We start from the raw sequence: 17,813 nt of genomic DNA, 5'->3' as shown, positions 1-17,813 counted from the left end.
GTGTCCTCTCTGCAGCCTCTGTGACCTGTCTCATTATTAGCACAGCGGCTGCACCTCAGTATGTCACATCACTAGCGGACAACCCCATGGAACATATGATAAGAATTCCATCATGTACTTAGAATAGGACACATTGTATTTTGCATTTATGCATGAGGGGAAAAAACTGGTACATTTCCATGAATTACACATGGTAGGGCCAAACCTTAAGAAACTGAGGAGAGTTGGCATCTGTGCATTATGTCCATATTTGCGGGTTCTCAGGCCGCGGCCTCCCAGCTGGGCTGGCAGAAGTGGAGATGATAGAGCGGGCTCGGGAGAAGCGAGCCTGGGAAGCCACGCTGCCGCCCCTGAGCGATCTCTCACAGCTGGAGAAGAGGAGACGGATGATGGATGAACAAGAGAGGAAGGAGTGGGCCTTCCGGGAGCAGGAGATAGAGAAGTACGCTGAGCGTTACTCACATACACGTAATGTTACTCAGATACTGTACACAAATAAGGGTTACTCACACACACGTAATGTTACTCAGATACACGTATGAGTGTTACTCAGATACACGTAATGTTACTCAGATACTGTACACAAATAAGGGTTACTCACATACATGTAATGTTACTCTGATACTCTACACAAATAAGGGTTACTCACATACACGTAATGTTACTCAGATACAAGTATGAGTGTTACTCAGATACACCTAATGTTACTCAGATACTGTACACAAATAAGTGTTACTCACATACACATAATGTTACTCAGATACACATAATGTTACTCAGATACACGTATGAGTGTTACTCAGATACACCTAATGTTACTCAAATACTGTACACAAATAAGGGTTACTCACATGCACGTAATGTTACTTAGATACTCTACAAAAATAAGGGTTACTCACACACACATAATGTTACTCAGATACACATAATGTTACTCAGATACACGTATGAGTGTTACTCAGATACACCTAATGTTACTCCAATACTGTACACAAATAAGGGTTACTCACACACACGTAATGTTACTCAGATACACGTATGAGTGTTACTCAGATACACGTAATGTTACTCAGATACTGTACACAAATAAGGGTTACTCACATACACGTAATGTTACTCAGATACACGTATGAGTGTTACTCAGATACACCTAATGTTACTCAGATACTGTACACAAATAAGGGTTACTCACACACACGTAATGTTACTCAGATACACGTATGAGTGTTACTCAGATACACCTAATGTTACTCAGATACTGTACACAAATAAGGGTTACTCACATACACGTAATGTTACTCAGATACTCTACAAAAATAAGGGTTACTCACACACACGTAATGTTACTCAGATACACGTATGAGTGTTACTCAGATACACTTAATGTTACTCAGATACTGTACATAAATAAGGGTTACTCACATACACGTAATGTTACTCAGATACACGTAATGTTACTCAGATACTGTACATAAATAAGGGTTACTCACATACACGTAATGTTACTCAGATACACGTATGAGTGTTACTCAGATACACCTAATGTTACTCAGATACTGTACACAAATAAGGGTTACTCACATACAAGTAATGTTACTCAGATACACGTAATGTTACTCAGATACTGTACACAAATAAGGGTTACTCACATACAAGTAATGTTACTCAGATACAAGTATGAGTGTTACTCAGATACACCTAATGTTACTCAGATACTGTACACAAATAAGTGTTACTCACATACACATAATGTTACTCAGATACACATAATGTTACTCAGATACACGTATGAGTGTTACTCAGATACACCTAATGTTACTCAAATACTGTACACAAATAAGGGTTACTCACATGCACGTAATGTTACTTAGATACTCTACAAAAATAAGGGTTACTCACACACACATAATGTTACTCAGATACACATAATGTTACTCAGATACACGTATGAGTGTTACTCAGATACACCTAATGTTACTCCAATACTGTACACAAATAAGGGTTACTCACACACACGTAATGTTACTCAGATACACGTATGAGTGTTACTCAGATACACGTAATGTTACTCAGATACTGTACACAAATAAGGGTTACTCACATACACGTAATGTTACTCAGATACTCTACAAAAATAAGGGTTACTCACACACACGTAATGTTACTCAGATACACGTATGAGTGTTACTCAGATACACTTAATGTTACTCAGATACTGTACATAAATAAGGGTTACTCACATACACGTAATGTTACTCAGATACACGTAATGTTACTCAGATACTGTACATAAATAAGGGTTACTCACATACACGTAATGTTACTCAGATACACGTATGAGTGTTACTCAGATACACCTAATGTTACTCAGATACTGTACACAAATAAGGGTTACTCACATACAAGTAATGTTACTCAGATACACGTAATGTTACTCAGATACTGTACACAAATAAGGGTTACTCACATACAAGTAATGTTACTCAGATACACGTAATGTTACTCAGATACTGTACACAAATAAGGGTTACTCACACACACGTAATGTTACTCAGATACATGTATGAGTGTTACTCAGATACACCTAATGTTACTCAGATACTGTACACAAATAAGGGTTACTCACATACACATAATGTTACTCAGATACATGTATGAGTGTTACTCAGATACACCTAATGTTACTCAGATACTGTACACAAATAAGGGTTATTCAGATACACGTAATGAGTGTTACTCAGATACACATATGAGTTTTACTCAGATACACATATGAGTGTTACTTGGACACATGTATGAGCATTACTCACATACATGTAATGTTACTCCTGATGCACGTATAAGTGTTACACAGATACACGTATGAGCGTTACTCAGATACAAGTATGTGTGTTACTCAGAAACACATGTGAACGTTACTCCGATACACGTATGAGCGCTAGTCAGATACATGTATGAGTGTTACTCACATACACGTAATGTTACTCAGATACACATATGAGTGTTACTCAGATACACGTATGAGTTTTCCTCAGATACACATATGAGCATTATTCAGATACACCTATGAGCGTTACTCAGATACACGTATGAGTGTTCCTCAGACACACGTGTGAGCGTTCCTCAGATACACATATGATAGTTACTCAGGTACACGTATGAGCGTTACTCAGAAACACGTGTGAGCATTACTCAAAAACACGTGTGAGTGTTACTCAGATACACGTATGAGCGTTACTCAGATACATATATGAGCGTTACTCAGATACACGTATAAGTTACTCACCTACACGTGTGAGCGTTCCTCAGATACACATATGATAGTTACTCAGAAACACGTATGAGTTACTCAGATACACATGTGAGCGTTCCTCAGATACACATATGATAGTTACTCAGATACACATGTGAGCGTTACTCAGATACACGTATAAGTTACTCAGATACACGTGTGAGCGTTCCTCAGATACACATATGATAGTTACTCAGAAACACGTATGAGTTACTCAGATACACATGTGAGCGTTACTCCGATACATATATGAGCGTTACTCAGATACACGTATGGGCATCACGCCTAGCTCTGTGTCTCGGTGCTGTGTGTTAGGCTGCAGGATGCCCGGCTCCAGGTGCTGAAGAAACTTCTCCTGAAACGCGCTGAGACGCAGAAGGCGCTGGATACGCGGAGACTGGACTCTAAGTGGTCTAAGCTGCAGACAGAGAAAGAAGAGCGCGTTACACAGATGCGGAGAGAGCATATTAAAGGTAGGGACAGCTGTGTGTTCCCCGCCGGAAGCAGAGGTCATGCTAAGCCTTGTACTGGTCCAGCGCTAACATGCAGACAGATCTCGGACGTTTATCTGCGTCAGCTGGGTGTACGCAGGGAAGAGATCTGTGAGATGGGAGTATAGTGGGCGTATGCCAAGGGTACGCCTGTCGCAGTTATGTCTCACCCAGCGCGGGGTAGGTGTACGCACGGAATACAATGATGGGATCATGGGTGGGATGATGTTAGCATTCCCACCTGCAGTAGCTACGCTTAGAATCCTGCCACACAGCTCTGCAGCAGCAACACCAGCCGTCTGGCACCACACAAACTGATCCATTGACTAACGTGTAGATCTCTTCGTGGCTTGAGGAAGGATTATCTGGGTCACATCCATGTAATGTGATGGCGATTCAGTACATCAGCTGTATCTGTGTTTCATGTGATAAGCATCTTTATTATTGCCGGGGTTTAGTGAGGATGAAGTCAGGCGCTCTTACATACTGTACCATGCCTCGCATCTGTCTCCTGTAATCCACAGCAATCCGGAAGCTGATAAAGAAGATGGGGAACGTGGAAGGGAAATTGGAGAAGCGGGATGTTATCCAGGACTACACCGACTACACCTCCCAAACCTACGCACCCCTCACCAGGATCGGTTATTTCCCAGATCGCCCCTCCCAGCAATACGCAGTTAAAAGTCCGTACCTGGACTCGTATCAAGGTGAGGACAGCCATTTTCATCAGGTGGCATCATAGGGCCAGAGATCCTCTATTACTATGTGATCTGATGGTGGTGCACAATCAGGAAAGTCACTGTCATGTCCATCAGGCGGCATCATAGGGCCAGAGATCCTCTATTACTATGTGATCTGATGGGGGTGCACAATCAGGACAGTCACTGTCATGTCCATCAGGCGGCATCATAGGGCCAGAGATACTCTATTACTATGTGATCTGCTGGTGGTGCACAATCAGGACAGTCACTGTCATGTAAATCAGGCGGCATCATAGGGCCGGAGATCCTCTATTACTGTGGGACATAATGGTGGTGCACAATCAGGACAGCCACTGTCATGTCCATCAGACAGTATCATAGGGCCAGAGATCCTCTCTAACTGTGTTATCTGCTGGTGGTGCACAATCAGGACAGTCACTGTCATGTCCATCAGGCAGTATGATATGGCTGGAGATCCTCTTTTACTGTGTGATCTGATGGTGGTGCACAATCAGGACAGTCACTGTCATGTCCATCAGGTGGCATCATAGGGCCGTAGATCCCCTCTTACTGTGTGACATAATGGTGGTGCACAATCAGCACAGCTACGGTCATGTCCATCAGGCGGCATCATAGGGCTGGAGATCTTCTCTAACTGTGTGACATAATGGTGGTGCACAATCAGGACAGCCACTGTCATGGCCATCAGGCGGCATCATAGGGCCAGAGATCTTGTCTAACTGTGTGACATAATGGTGGTGCACAATCAGGACAGCCACTGTCATCTCCATCAGGCAGCATCATAGAGCCAGAGATCTTCTATTACTGTGTGACATAATGGTGGTGCACAATCAGGACAGTTACGGTCACGTCCATCAGGCAGCATCATAGGGCTGGAGATCCTCTCTTACTGTGTTATCTGATGGTGGTGCACAATCAGGACAGTCACTGTCATGTCCATCAGGCGGCATCATAGGGCCGGAGATCCCCTCTTACTGTGTGATCTGATGGTGGTACACAATCAGGACAGTAAGGCGGCATCATAGGGCCGGAGACCCTCTCTTACTGTGTGACATAATGGTGGTGCACAATCAGGACAGCCACTGTCATGTCCATCAGACAGTATCATAGGGCCAGAGATCCTCTCTTACTGTGTTATATGCTGGTGGTGCACAATCAGGACAGTCACTGTCATGTCCATCAGGCAGCATCATAGGGCTGATCCCCTCTTACTGTGTGATCTGATGGTGGTGCACAATCAGGACGGTCACCTTCATGTAACTTAATAAGGTGTCCCCATCTCTGGCACACAGTTGGAGGTAGCCATTGTGGGCTGAACCAGTATTCGACCTATCGATTCATAATGAGGTTATAGTTATCGCTGATTACTATTTACTGGGGAATTGACCAGCTGAATATTGTGCCTCAGGCTGACTGCTGCTTGTGGCTCATGCTACTGTCATGTTCCTGGTTTCACCATTAGTACAGAATGTTGTAGTAGAGCACTAATTCGGTGTCCAGCATACTGTGTGTCTCATTCTGATCTCACTATCTGCTCAGGATTACTGGACCTGGAGGCAAACCTCCCAGACTTTGTAACGCAGCCTCGTATCCAGGCCCCCAAACTGAGGACAACTACTAAGGACGGTTTCCTGAAACGCAAAGCTCTACTGGACCTGGAGATGAAGCAAGTCCATGAGGTGAGAAGAGCACAGGTCACATCCCTTGAAATAAACATTGTGCATTAGTGTTACGTCACTGACCCCTCTCTATGGTAGTCATCTGCTAAGCACCAGGCATTATATACACTATAATAATCATCTCTCTGGACCACAGGCCCTGCAAGAAAAGAAAGACAAATCCCAGCATCTGGAGAAGCCGCTCCGCTTCTTGCAGAAGATAGAGAAGCCCATCCCTCGACCCGCCACCCCAACAGTACAGGGGCACGTGGAGGTCAGACCACCACTGCCTATGGGTTACACTCTGTGACGCATCACACAGGGGAACCATCCCTGTCTTTTATCATTGTTTTATTTCTCTCCAGGGCGATGAAGAGAGAGAGCTGGCCGTCATCTTCTTACAGAAAGTGATCCGTGGGCGAGCGGTGCAGAACATGGTGCGCCATCTGCTTTCTCTGCAGCGTAGGAAAGGTTCCGCTATCTCTGTGCTCTCTAGGTCCTGTATACTCTTTCTGATTTATAGGGGGGGGGGGTGCTCTGCTGGATTACGGTAACAGTGACGTCCATTCATTTCACCTTATTACATTAGTCATGGGGCTTATAGCACAGCCTGGATCTTCTCACTCCTCTGATTATAGACCGTTCTAGGTCATTTATGTGTAGGTGTTATATAGACACTACCAGTGGTAGCTGTGATGGATCAGAGGCCGCTGAGGGCCTGCCGTCTATATTCTCCCCATCTCGTTGCAGATGTTTGAAGGAAAGGAGAAGCGCCTGGAGCTGATCCGGGAGCTGCGCACTACGCACGCGCTGCAGCAGGAGGAGCAGCTACTGAAGAGGGAAGAGAGACAAGTGACGCTGACTCTGCAGCGTCAGCGGGAGATCAGCGAGGAGAAGGTGCGCAGATAAGGGGGGAGATGTATTAAACCTAAAGAGTAGAGAAGTTGCCATAGCAAAAGGGATTCTAGTTAGCGTTTATCTTGTACATTGTATAAAATGACCGTCAGGCTGTGTGTATACGGCGTGTATGACACATAAATATATTCCGTGGTTAGACGCGGGTCACCTAAGTCGCCTCTCCCACCATTGTATCTACAATGGCCCTGAAGACCACTCACACTACACCCATATGTTTAATACTTACCTCACTGGAGTGCCCCGTCGGAACCATCCCTTCTCGGCAGCGCTATAGAGTCTGAACACTAAGGGGAACAGACTCTATTGCGCCTACTGAAAACTCCGTAAACGTGGCACAGCAGCCATTTTTCCGGATATTCGTGTGTGCTTATAATGAAAATCTTCAGGAAAATGGCTGCCGCGCCGCGTTCCCGGAGAATTGCGCATGCGCAATAGAGTCTGTACACAGCGTGTGTGTCTCTGCCTACGACTGCGTTCTCATACGCATAAAAATCGGAGCCAGTATCGCATCCCCCGCGGCCATTCTGCGCAGCGGTGTAGGCACGCAGGGAGTCCGTACTCCGTACATCTGCTTGGTGGATGGGACGGAACACGCAGTTCCTGACCAAGTTGCAGCGGCTTTGCTGGGCGTCTCTGTTCAGTTGTGGGCGGCTGCTTTACTTGCGTCACTAAAAAAGATTGCTACTGTGTCGGCATCGCAACCACATCTGAATCACTCCAACTGTGCTGTGTCAGTGACTCGGGTATTGTGTTAGTGTATAGTAACTGTGTGTTATGCTCCCGGCTGCACTCACACTGTGCTGTGTCAGTGACTGGGGTATTGTGTTAGTGTATAGTAACTGTGTGTTATGCTCCCGGCCGCACTCACACTGTGCTGTGTCAGTGACTCGGGTATTGTGTTAGTGTATAGTAACTGTGTGTTATGCTCCCGGCCCGCACACTGTGCTGTGTCAGTGACTGGGGTATTGTGTTAGTGTATAGTATATGTGTGTTATGCTCCCGGCCACACTCGCACTGTGCTGTGTCAGTGACTCGGGTATTGTGTTAGTGTATAGTAAGTGTGTGTTATGCTCCCGGCCACACTCGCACTGTGCTGTGTCAGTGACTCGGGTATTGTGTTAGTGTACAGTAACTGTGTGTTATGCTCCCGGCCCGCACACTGTGCTGTGTCAGTGACTGGGGTATTGTGTTAGTGTATTGTAACTGTGTGTTATGCTCCCGGCCGCACTCACACTGTGCTGTGTCAGTGACTCGGGTATTGTGTTAGTGTGTAGTAACTGTGTGTTATGCTCCCGGCCCGCACACTGTGCTGTGTCAGTGACTGGGGTATTGTGTTAGTGTATAGTATCTGTGTGTTATGCTCCCGGCCACACTCGCACTGTGCTGTGTCAGTGACTCGGGTATTGTGTTAGTGTATAGTAACTGTGTGTTATGCTCCCGGCCCGCACACTGTGCTGTGTCAGTGACTGGGGTATTGTGTTAGTGTATAGTATCTGTGTGTTATGCTCCCGGCCACACTCACACTGTGCTGTGTCAGTGACTCGGGTATTGTGTTAGTGTATAGTAACTGTGTGTTATGCTCCCGGCCGCACTCACACTGTGCTGTGTCAGTGACTCGGGTATTGTGTTAGTGTATAGTAACTGTGTGTTATGCTCCCGGCCCGCACACTGTGCTGTGTCAGTGACTCGGGTATTGTGTTAGTGTATAGTATCTGTGTATTATGCTCCCGGCCCGCACACTGTGGTGTGTCAGTGACTGGGGTATTGTGTTAGTGTATAGTAACTATGTGTTATGCTCCCGGCCCGCACACTGTGCTGTGTCAGTGACTGGGGTATTGTGTTAGTGTATAGTAACTATGTGTTATGCTCCCGGCCCGCACACTGTGCTGTGTCAGTGACTGGGGTATTGTGTTAGTGTATAGTAACTGTGTGTTATGCTCCCGGCCACACTCGCACTGTGCTGTGTCAGTGACTGGGGTATTGTGTTAGTGTATAGTAACTGTGTGTTATGCTCCCGGCCACACTCGCACTGTGCTGTGTCAGTGACTGGGGTATTGTGTTAGTGTATAGTAACTGTGTGTTATGCACCCGGCCCGTACACTGTGCTGTGTCAGTGACTGGGGTATTGTGTTAGTGTATAGTAACTGTGTGTTATGCTCCCGGCCCGCACACTGTGCTGTGTCAGTGACTCGGGTATTGTGTTAGTGTATAGTAACATAGTAACTGTGTGTTATGCTCCCGGCCACACTGGCACTGTGCTGTGTCAGTGACTCGGGTATTGTGTTAGTGTGTAGTAACTGTGTGTTATGCTCCCGGCCCGCACACTGTGCTGTGTCAGTGACTGGGGTATTGTGTTAGTGTATAGTAACTGTGTGTTATGCTCCCGGCCCGCACACTGTGCTGTGTCAGTGACTGGGGTATTGTGTTAGTGTATAGTATCTGTGTGTTATGCTCCCGGCCACACTCGCACTGTGCTGTGTCAGTGACTCGGGTATTGTGTTAGTGTATAGTAACTGTGTGTTATGCTCCCGGCCCGCACACTGTGCTGTGTCAGTGACTCGGGTATTGTGTTAGTGTATAGTATCTGTGTATTATGCTCCCGGCCCGCACACTGTGGTGTGTCAGTGACTGGGGTATTGTGTTAGTGTATAGTAACTATGTGTTATGCTCCCGGCCCGCACACTGTGCTGTGTCAGTGACTGGGGTATTGTGTTAGTGTATAGTAACTATGTGTTATGCTCCCGGCCCGCACACTGTGCTGTGTCAGTGACTGGGGTATTGTGTTAGTGTATAGTAACTGTGTGTAACGCTCCGGCCACACTCGCACTGTGCTGTGTCAGTGACTCGGGTATTGTGTTAGTGTATAGTAACATAGTAACTGTGTGTTATGCTCCCGGCCCGCACACTGTGCTGTGTCAGTGACTGGGGTATTGTGTTAGTGTATAGTAACTGTGTGTTATGCTCACGGCCCGCACACTGTGCTGTGTCAGTGACTGGGGTATTGTGTTAGTGTGTAGTAACTGTGTGTTATGCTCCCGGCCCGCACACTGTGCTGTGTCAGTGACTGGGGTATTGTGTTAGTGTATAGTATCTGTGTGTTATGCTCCCGGCCACACTCGCACTGTGCTGTGTCAGTGACTCGGGTATTGTGTTAGTGTATAGTAACTGTGTGTTATGCTCCCGGCCCGCACACTGTGCTGTGTCAGTGACTCGGGTATTGTGTTAGTGTATAGTATCTGTGTATTATGCTCCCGGCCCGCACACTGTGGTGTGTCAGTGACTGGGGTATTGTGTTAGTGTATAGTAACTATGTGTTATGCTCCCGGCCCGCACACTGTGCTGTGTCAGTGACTGGGGTATTGTGTTAGTGTATAGTAACTATGTGTTATGCTCCCGGCCCGCACACTGTGCTGTGTCAGAGACTGGGGTATTGTGTTAGTGTATAGTAACTGTGTGTAACGCTCCGGCCACACTCGCACTGTGCTGTGTCAGTGACTCGGGTATTGTGTTAGTGTATAGTAACATAGTAACTGTGTGTTATGCTCCCGGCCCGCACACTGTGCTGTGTCAGTGACTGGGGTATTGTGTTAGTGTATAGTAACTGTGTGTTATGCTCACGGCCACACTCGCACTGTGCTGTGTCAGTGACTGGGGTATTGTGTTAGTGTATAGTATATGTGTGTTATGCTCCTGGCCCGCACACTGTGCTGTGTCAGTGACTCGGGTATTGGGGGTAATTCCAAGTTGATCGCAGCAGGATTTTTGATAGCAATTGGGCAAAACCATGTGCACTGCAGGTGGGGCAGATATAACATGTGCAGAAAGAGTTAGATTTGGGTGGGTTATATTGTTTCTGTGCAGGGTAAATACTGGTTGCTTTATTTTTACACTGCAAATTAGATTGCAGATTGAACACACCCCACCCAAATCTAACTCTCTCTGCACATGTTATATCTGCCTCCCCTGCACTGCACATGGTTTTGCCCAGTTGCTATCAAAAATCCTGCTGCGATCAACTTGGAATTACCCCCATTGTGTTAGTGTATAGTAACTGTGTGTTATGCTCCCGACCCGCACACTGTGCTGTGTCAGTGACTGGGGTATTGTGTTAGTGTGTAGTAACTGTGTGTTATGCTCCCGGCCCGCACACTGTGCTGTGTCAGTGACTGGGGTATTGTGTTAGTGTATAGTAACTGTGTGTTATGCTCCCGGCAGCATTCGCACTGTGCTGTGTCAGTGACTCAGATATTGTGTTAGTGTATAGTAACTGTGTGTTATACTCCCGGCCGCACTCGCACTGTGCTGTGTCAGTGACACGGGTATTGTGTTAGTGTATAGTAACTGTGTGTTATGCTCCCGGCTGCACTCACACTGTGCTGTGTCAGTGACTCGGGTATTGTGTTAGTGTATAGTAACTGTGTGTTATGCTCCCGGCCGCACTCACACTGTGCTGTGTCGGTGACTCAGGTATTGTGTTAGTGTATAGTAACTATGTGTTATGCTCCCGGCTGCACTCACACTGTGCTGTGTCAGTGACTCAGGTATTGTGTTAGTGTATAGTAACTGTGTGTTATGCTCCCGGCCCGCACACTGTGCTGTGTCAGTGACTGGGGTATTGTGTTAGTGTATAGTAATTGTGTGTTATGCTCCCGGCTGCACTCACACTGTGCTGTGTCAGTGACTGGGGTATTGTGTTAGTGTATAGTATCTGCGTGTTATGCTCCCGGCTGCACTCGCACTGTGCTGTGTCAGTGACTCGGGTATTGTGTTAGTGTATAGTAACTGTGTGTTATGCTCCCGGCCGCACGCACACTGTGCTGTGTCAGTGACTCGGGTATTGTGTTAGTGTATAGTAACTGTGTTATGCTCCTGGCCGCTCTCACACTGTGCTGTGTCAGTGACTCGGGTATTGTGTTAGTGTATAGTATCTATGTGTTATGCTCCCAGCAGCACTCACACTGTGCTGTGTCAGTGACTCTGGTATTGTATTAGTGTATAGTATCTGTATGTTATGCTCCTGGCCGCACTCACACTGTGCTGTGTCAGTGACTTGGGTATTGTGTTAGTGTATAGTAACTGTGTTATGCTCCCGGCCCGCACTCACACTGTGCTGTGTCAGTGACTCGGGTATTGTGTTAGTGTATAGTTTCTGTGTGTTATGCTTCCGGCTGCACTCACACTGTGCTGTGTTAGTGACTCGAGTATTGTGTTAGTGTATAGTATCTGTGTGTTATGCTCCCGGCCGCACTCACACTGTGCTGTGTTAGTGACTCTGGTATTGTGTTAGTGTATAGTAACTGTGTGTTGGTGTATAGTAACTTTGTGTTAGTTTATAGTAACTGTGTGTTAGTTTATAGTAACTGTGTGTTAGTGTATAGTAACTGTGTGTTGGGTTATAGTAACTGTGTGTTGGTGTATAGTAACTGTGTTAGTTTATAGTAACTGTGTGTTAGTGTATGGTAACTGTGTGTGTAGTGTATAGTAACTGTGTTAGTGTATAGTAACTGTGTGTTAGTTTATAGTAACTGTGTGTTAGTGTATAGTAACTGTGTGTTAGTGTATAGTAACTGTGTGTTAGTGTATAGTAACTGTTAGTTTATAGTAACTGTGTGTTAGTGTATGGTAACTGGGTGTTAGTGTATAATAACTAGGTGTTAGTGTATAGTAACTGTGTGTTAGTGTATAGTAACTGTGTGTTAGGTTATAGTAACTGTGTGTTAGTGTATAGTAACTGTGTGTTAGGTTATAGTAACTGTGTGTTGGTGTATAGTAACTGTGTTAGTTTATAGTAACTGTGTGTTAGTGTATGGTAACTGTGTGTTAGTGTATAATAACTAGGTGTTAGTGTATAGTAACTGTGTGTTAGTGTATAGTAACTGTGTGTTAGTGTATAATAACTAGGTATTAGTGTATAGTAACTGTGTGTTAGTGTATAGTAACTGTTAGTTTATAGTAACTGTGTGTTAGTGTATGGTAACTGTGTGTTAGTGTATAGTAACTGTGTATTAGTGTATAATAACTAGGTGTTAGTGTATAGTAACTGCGTGTTAGTGTATAGTAACTGTGTGTTAGTGTATAGTAACTAGGTGTTAGTGTATAGTAACTTTGTGTTAGTGTATAGTAACTGTGTGTTAGTGTATAGTAACTGTGTGTTAGGTTATAGTAACTGTGTGTTAGTTTATAGTAACTGTGTGTTGGTGTATAGTAACTGTGTGTTGGTGTATAGTAACTGTGTTAGTTTATAGTAACTGTGTTAGTGTATGGTAACTGTGTTAGTGAATAGTAACTGTGTGTTAGTGTATAATAACTAGGTATTAGTGTATAGTAACTGTGTGTTAGTGTATAGTAACTGTATGTTAGTGTATAATAACTAGGTATTAGTGTATAGTAACTGTGTGTTAGTGTATAGTAACTGTGTGTTAGTGTATAGTAACTGTGTGTTAGGTTATAGTAACTGTGTGTTAGTGTATAGTAACTGTGTGTTAGTGTATAGTAACTGTGTGTTAGGTTATAGTAACTGTGTGTTGGTGTATAGTAACTGTGTTAGTTTATAGTAACTATGTGTTAGTGTATGGTAACTGTGTTAGTGTATAGTAACTGTGTGTTAGTGTATAGTAACTGTGTGTTAGTGTATAATAACTAGGTGTTAGTGTATAATAACTAGATATTAGTGTATAGTAACTGTGTGTTAGTGTATAGTAACTGTGTGTTAGGTTATAGTAACTGTGTGTTAGTGTAAAGTAACTGTGTGTTAATGTATAGTAACTTAGTTTATAGTAACTGTGTTAGTGTATGTTAACTGTGTGTTAGTGTATAATAACTGTGTTAGTGTATAGTAACTGTGTTAGTGTATAGTAACTGTGTGTTAGTGTATGGGTTCTGTGTGTTAGTGTATGGTAACTGTGTGTTAGTGTATAGTAACTGTGTGTTAGTGTATAATAACTGTGTTAGTGTATAGTAACTGTGTTAGTGTATAGTAACTGTGTGTTAGTGTATGGGTTCTGTGTGTTAGTGTATGGTAACTGTGTGTTAGTGTATAGTAATTGTGTGTTAGTGTATAGTAACTGTGTGTTAGTGTATAATAACTGTGTTAGTGTGTAGTAACTGTGTGTTAGTGTATAATAACTGTGTTAGTGTATAGTAACTGTGTTAGTGTGTAGTAAGTGTATAATAACTGTGTGTCAGTGTATAGTAACTGTGTGTCAGTGTATAGTAACTGTGTGTTAGTGTATAGTAACTGTATGTTAGTGTATAGTAACTGTGTGTTAGTGTAGAGTAACTGTGTGTTAGTGTATTGTAACTGTGTTTTAGTGTATAATAACTGTTAGTGTATAATAACTTTGTGTTAGTGTACAGTAACTGTGTTAGTCTATAGGAAATGTGTGTTAGTGTACAGTAACTGTGTGTTAGTGTACAGTAACTGTGTTAGTGTATAGTAACTGTGTGTTAGTGTACAGTAACTGTGTGTTAGTGTATAGTAACTGTGTTAGTGTATAGTAACTGTGTTAGTGTACAGTAACTGTGTGTTAGTGTATAGTAACAGTGTGTTAGTGTATAGTAACAGTGTGTTAGTGTACAGTAACTGTGTGTTAGTGTATAGTAACTGTGCATTAGTGTATAGTAACTGTGTTAGTGTATAGTAACTGTGTGCTAGTGTACAGTAACTGTGTGTTAGTGTACAGTAACTGTGTGTTAGTGTATAGTAACTGTGTTAGTGTATAGTAACTGTTAGTGTACAGTAACTGTGTGTTAGTGTATAGTAACTGTGTGTTAGTGTACAGTAACTGTGTGTCAGTGTATAGTAACTGTGTGTCAGTGTATAGTAACTGTGTGTCAGTGTATAATAACTCTGTGTTAGTGTATAGTAACTGTGTGTTAGTGTATAGTAACTGTGTGTTAGTGTACAGTAACTGTGTTGGTGTATAGTAACTGTGTGTTAGTGTACAGTAACTGGATGTTAGTCTATGGGAACTGTGTGTTAGTGTACAGTAACTGTGTGTGTTGTACAGTAGCTGTGTGTTAGTGTACAGTAACTGTGTGTTAGTGTACAGTAACTGTGTGTTAGTGTATAGTAACTGTGTGTTAGTGTATAGTGACTGTGTTAGTGTATGGTAACTGTGTGTTAGTGTATAGTAACTGTGTGTTAGTGTACAGTATCTGTGTTAGTGTATAGTAACTGTGTGTTAGTGTATAGTAACTGTGTTAGTGTACAGTAACTGTGTGTTAGTGTATAGTAACTGTGTGTTAGTGTACAGTAACTGTGTTAGTGTATAGTAACTGTGTGTTAGTATACAGTAACTGTGTGTTAGTGTATAGTAACTGTGTGTTAGTGTATAGTAACTGTGTGTTAGTGTATAGTAACTGTGTGTTAGTGTACAGTAACTGTGTGTTAGTGTATAGTAACTATGTTAGTGTATAGTAACTGTGTGTTAGTGTATAGTAACTGTGTTAGTGTACAGTAACTGTGTGTTAGTGTATAGTAACCGTGTGTTAGTGTATAGTAACTGTGTGTTAGTGTATAGTAACTGTGTGTTAGTGTATAATAACCATGTGTTAGTGTATAGTAAATGTGTTAGTGTATAGTAACTGTGTTAGTGTACAGTAACTGTGTGTTAGTGTACAGTAACTGTGTGTTAGTGTATAGTAACTGTGTGTTAGTGTATAGTAACTGTGTGTCTGTCTGCAGGCCTCCATTAGAGATGAGCACCTGTCCCGGCTGGAGGGCGGGGTCCTCTCAGACATGTTTGACTTCCTCTCCAAGGAGCTGGTTCGGCTGCAGGAAGAACGCAGGATCCACGCATTCGCCATGCTCGCCGAGCGCCACCGGCGCATCCGAGAAGCAGAAGAGAGTGGAAGGAGACAGGTGGAAGAGAGACGCAGACGGGAGGAGGATGAGATCTTCAGGCAGGTGAGCGGGGTGTGATACCTGGCTGGTGGCGGTGGTCACAGATTGCTGATACAGCGTCACCATACAGCACACACAGTCTGCTGCCATGTACAATCCTGGTGGCCGGCTGTATAGGGATCACATGTAACACATTCAGTGTCAGCCCCTAAACCAGCGCTTCACGGGGCCATAGCGTACCAGTATTTTTATCACGTCTCCCCTAGGCCAAACGTTTCCTAATGAGAAATTCTATATAGAATATTAAATGAAGTAAATGGTGTTACAGGTCATCCTCAGGGTCAGGTGTGGGGTGAGGGACAGGATCTGGTTCTGTGTCCACATATGATATGACTGCAGCCGCCGGCGCTGGTTTTCCTGTTACACTGGCCATAAATCAGCTGGAGGCACACCTAGGCCAGCTACTTATTAGAGCGGTGTGGAGCCGCCCGGCGGGCGACGGTACCCTACATAGAGAAGTGCATACACACCTAGGCCAGCTACTTATCAGAGCGGTGTGGAGCCGCCCGGCGGGCGACGGTACCCTACATAGAGAAGTGCATACACACCTAAGCCAGCTACTTATCAGAGCGGTGTGGAGCCGCCCGGCGGGCGACGGTGCCCTACATAGAGAAGTGCATACACACCTAGGCCAGCTACTTATCAGAGCGGTGTGGAGCCGCCCGGCGGGTGATGGTACCCTACATAGAGAAGTGCATACACACCTAGGCCAGCTACTTATCAGAGCGGTGTGGAGCCGCCCGGCGGGCGATGGTACCCTACATAGAGAAGTGCATACACACCTAGGCCAGCTACTTATCAGAGCGGTGTGGAGCCGCCCGGCGGGCGACGGTACCCTACATAGAGAAGTGCATACACACCTAGGCCAGCTACTTATCAGAGCGGTGTGGAGCCGCCCGGCGGACGACGGTGCCCTACATAGAGAAGTGCATACACACCTAGGCCAGCTACTTATCAGAGCGGTGTGGAGCCGCCCGGCGGGTGATGGTACCCTACATAGAGAAGTGCATACACACCTAGGCCAGCTACTAATCAGAGCGGTGTGGAGCCGCCCGGCGGGCGACGGTGCCCTACATAGAGAAGTGCATACACACCTAGGCCAGCTACTTATCAGAGCGGTGTAGAGCCGCCCGGCGGGCGATGGTACCCTACATAGAGAAGTGCATACACACCTAGGCCAGCTACTTATCAGAGCGGTGTGGAGCCGCCCGGCGGGCGACGGTACCCTACATAGAGAAGTGCATACACACCTAGGCCAGCTACTTATCAGAGCGGTGTAGAGCCGCCCGGCGGGCGATGGTACCCTACATAGAGAAGTGCATACACACCTAGGCCAGCTACTTATCAGAGCGGTGTAGAGCCGCCCGGCGGGCGACGGTGCCCTACATAGAGAAGTGCATACACACCTAGGCCAGCTACTTATCAGAGCGGTGTAGAGCCGCCCGGCGGGCGATGGTACCCTACATAGAGAAGTGCATACACACCTAGGCCAGCTACTTATCAGAGCGGTGTGGAGCCGCCCGGCGGGCGATGGTACCCTACATAGAGAAGTGCATACACACCTAGGCCAGCTACTTATCAGAGCGGTGTGGAGCCGCCCGGCGGGCGATGGTACCCTACATAGAGAAGTGCATACACACCTAGGCCAGCTACTTATCAGAGCGGTGTGGAGCCGCCCGGCGGGCGACGGTACCCTACATAGAGAAGTGCATACACACCTAGGCCAGCTACTTATCAGAGCGGTGTAGAGCCGCCCGGCGGGCGATGGTACCCTACATAGAGAAGTGCATACACACCTAGGCCAGCTACTTATCAGAGCGGTGTAGA

At 45.2% G+C, this 17,813-nt stretch overlaps 1 protein-coding gene across 1 annotated transcript in view; it reads left to right on the top strand.

Annotated features, from left to right (window-relative positions):
- Positions 1–17,813, top strand: part of CFAP91 (cilia and flagella associated protein 91) — a 170,898-nt gene that overhangs the window by 115,754 nt on the left and 37,331 nt on the right. Inside the window, exons 7-14 of the mRNA XM_063956861.1 lie at positions 265–442; positions 3,608–3,765; positions 4,308–4,490; positions 6,045–6,184; positions 6,321–6,437; positions 6,529–6,600; positions 6,914–7,060; positions 15,768–15,989. Of these exons, the coding sequence (XP_063812931.1) occupies positions 265–442; positions 3,608–3,765; positions 4,308–4,490; positions 6,045–6,184; positions 6,321–6,437; positions 6,529–6,600; positions 6,914–7,060; positions 15,768–15,989 (1,217 nt within the window). The remainder of the gene's footprint in view (positions 1–264; positions 443–3,607; positions 3,766–4,307; positions 4,491–6,044; positions 6,185–6,320; positions 6,438–6,528; positions 6,601–6,913; positions 7,061–15,767; positions 15,990–17,813) is intronic.

The sequence above is a fragment of the Pseudophryne corroboree genome, chromosome 2 (assembly GCF_028390025.1).
Source record: "Pseudophryne corroboree isolate aPseCor3 chromosome 2, aPseCor3.hap2, whole genome shotgun sequence".
In the NCBI taxonomy this organism is placed as follows: domain Eukaryota; kingdom Metazoa; phylum Chordata; class Amphibia; order Anura; family Myobatrachidae; genus Pseudophryne; species Pseudophryne corroboree.
This window is presented reverse-complemented; position numbering and strand designations above follow the sequence as displayed.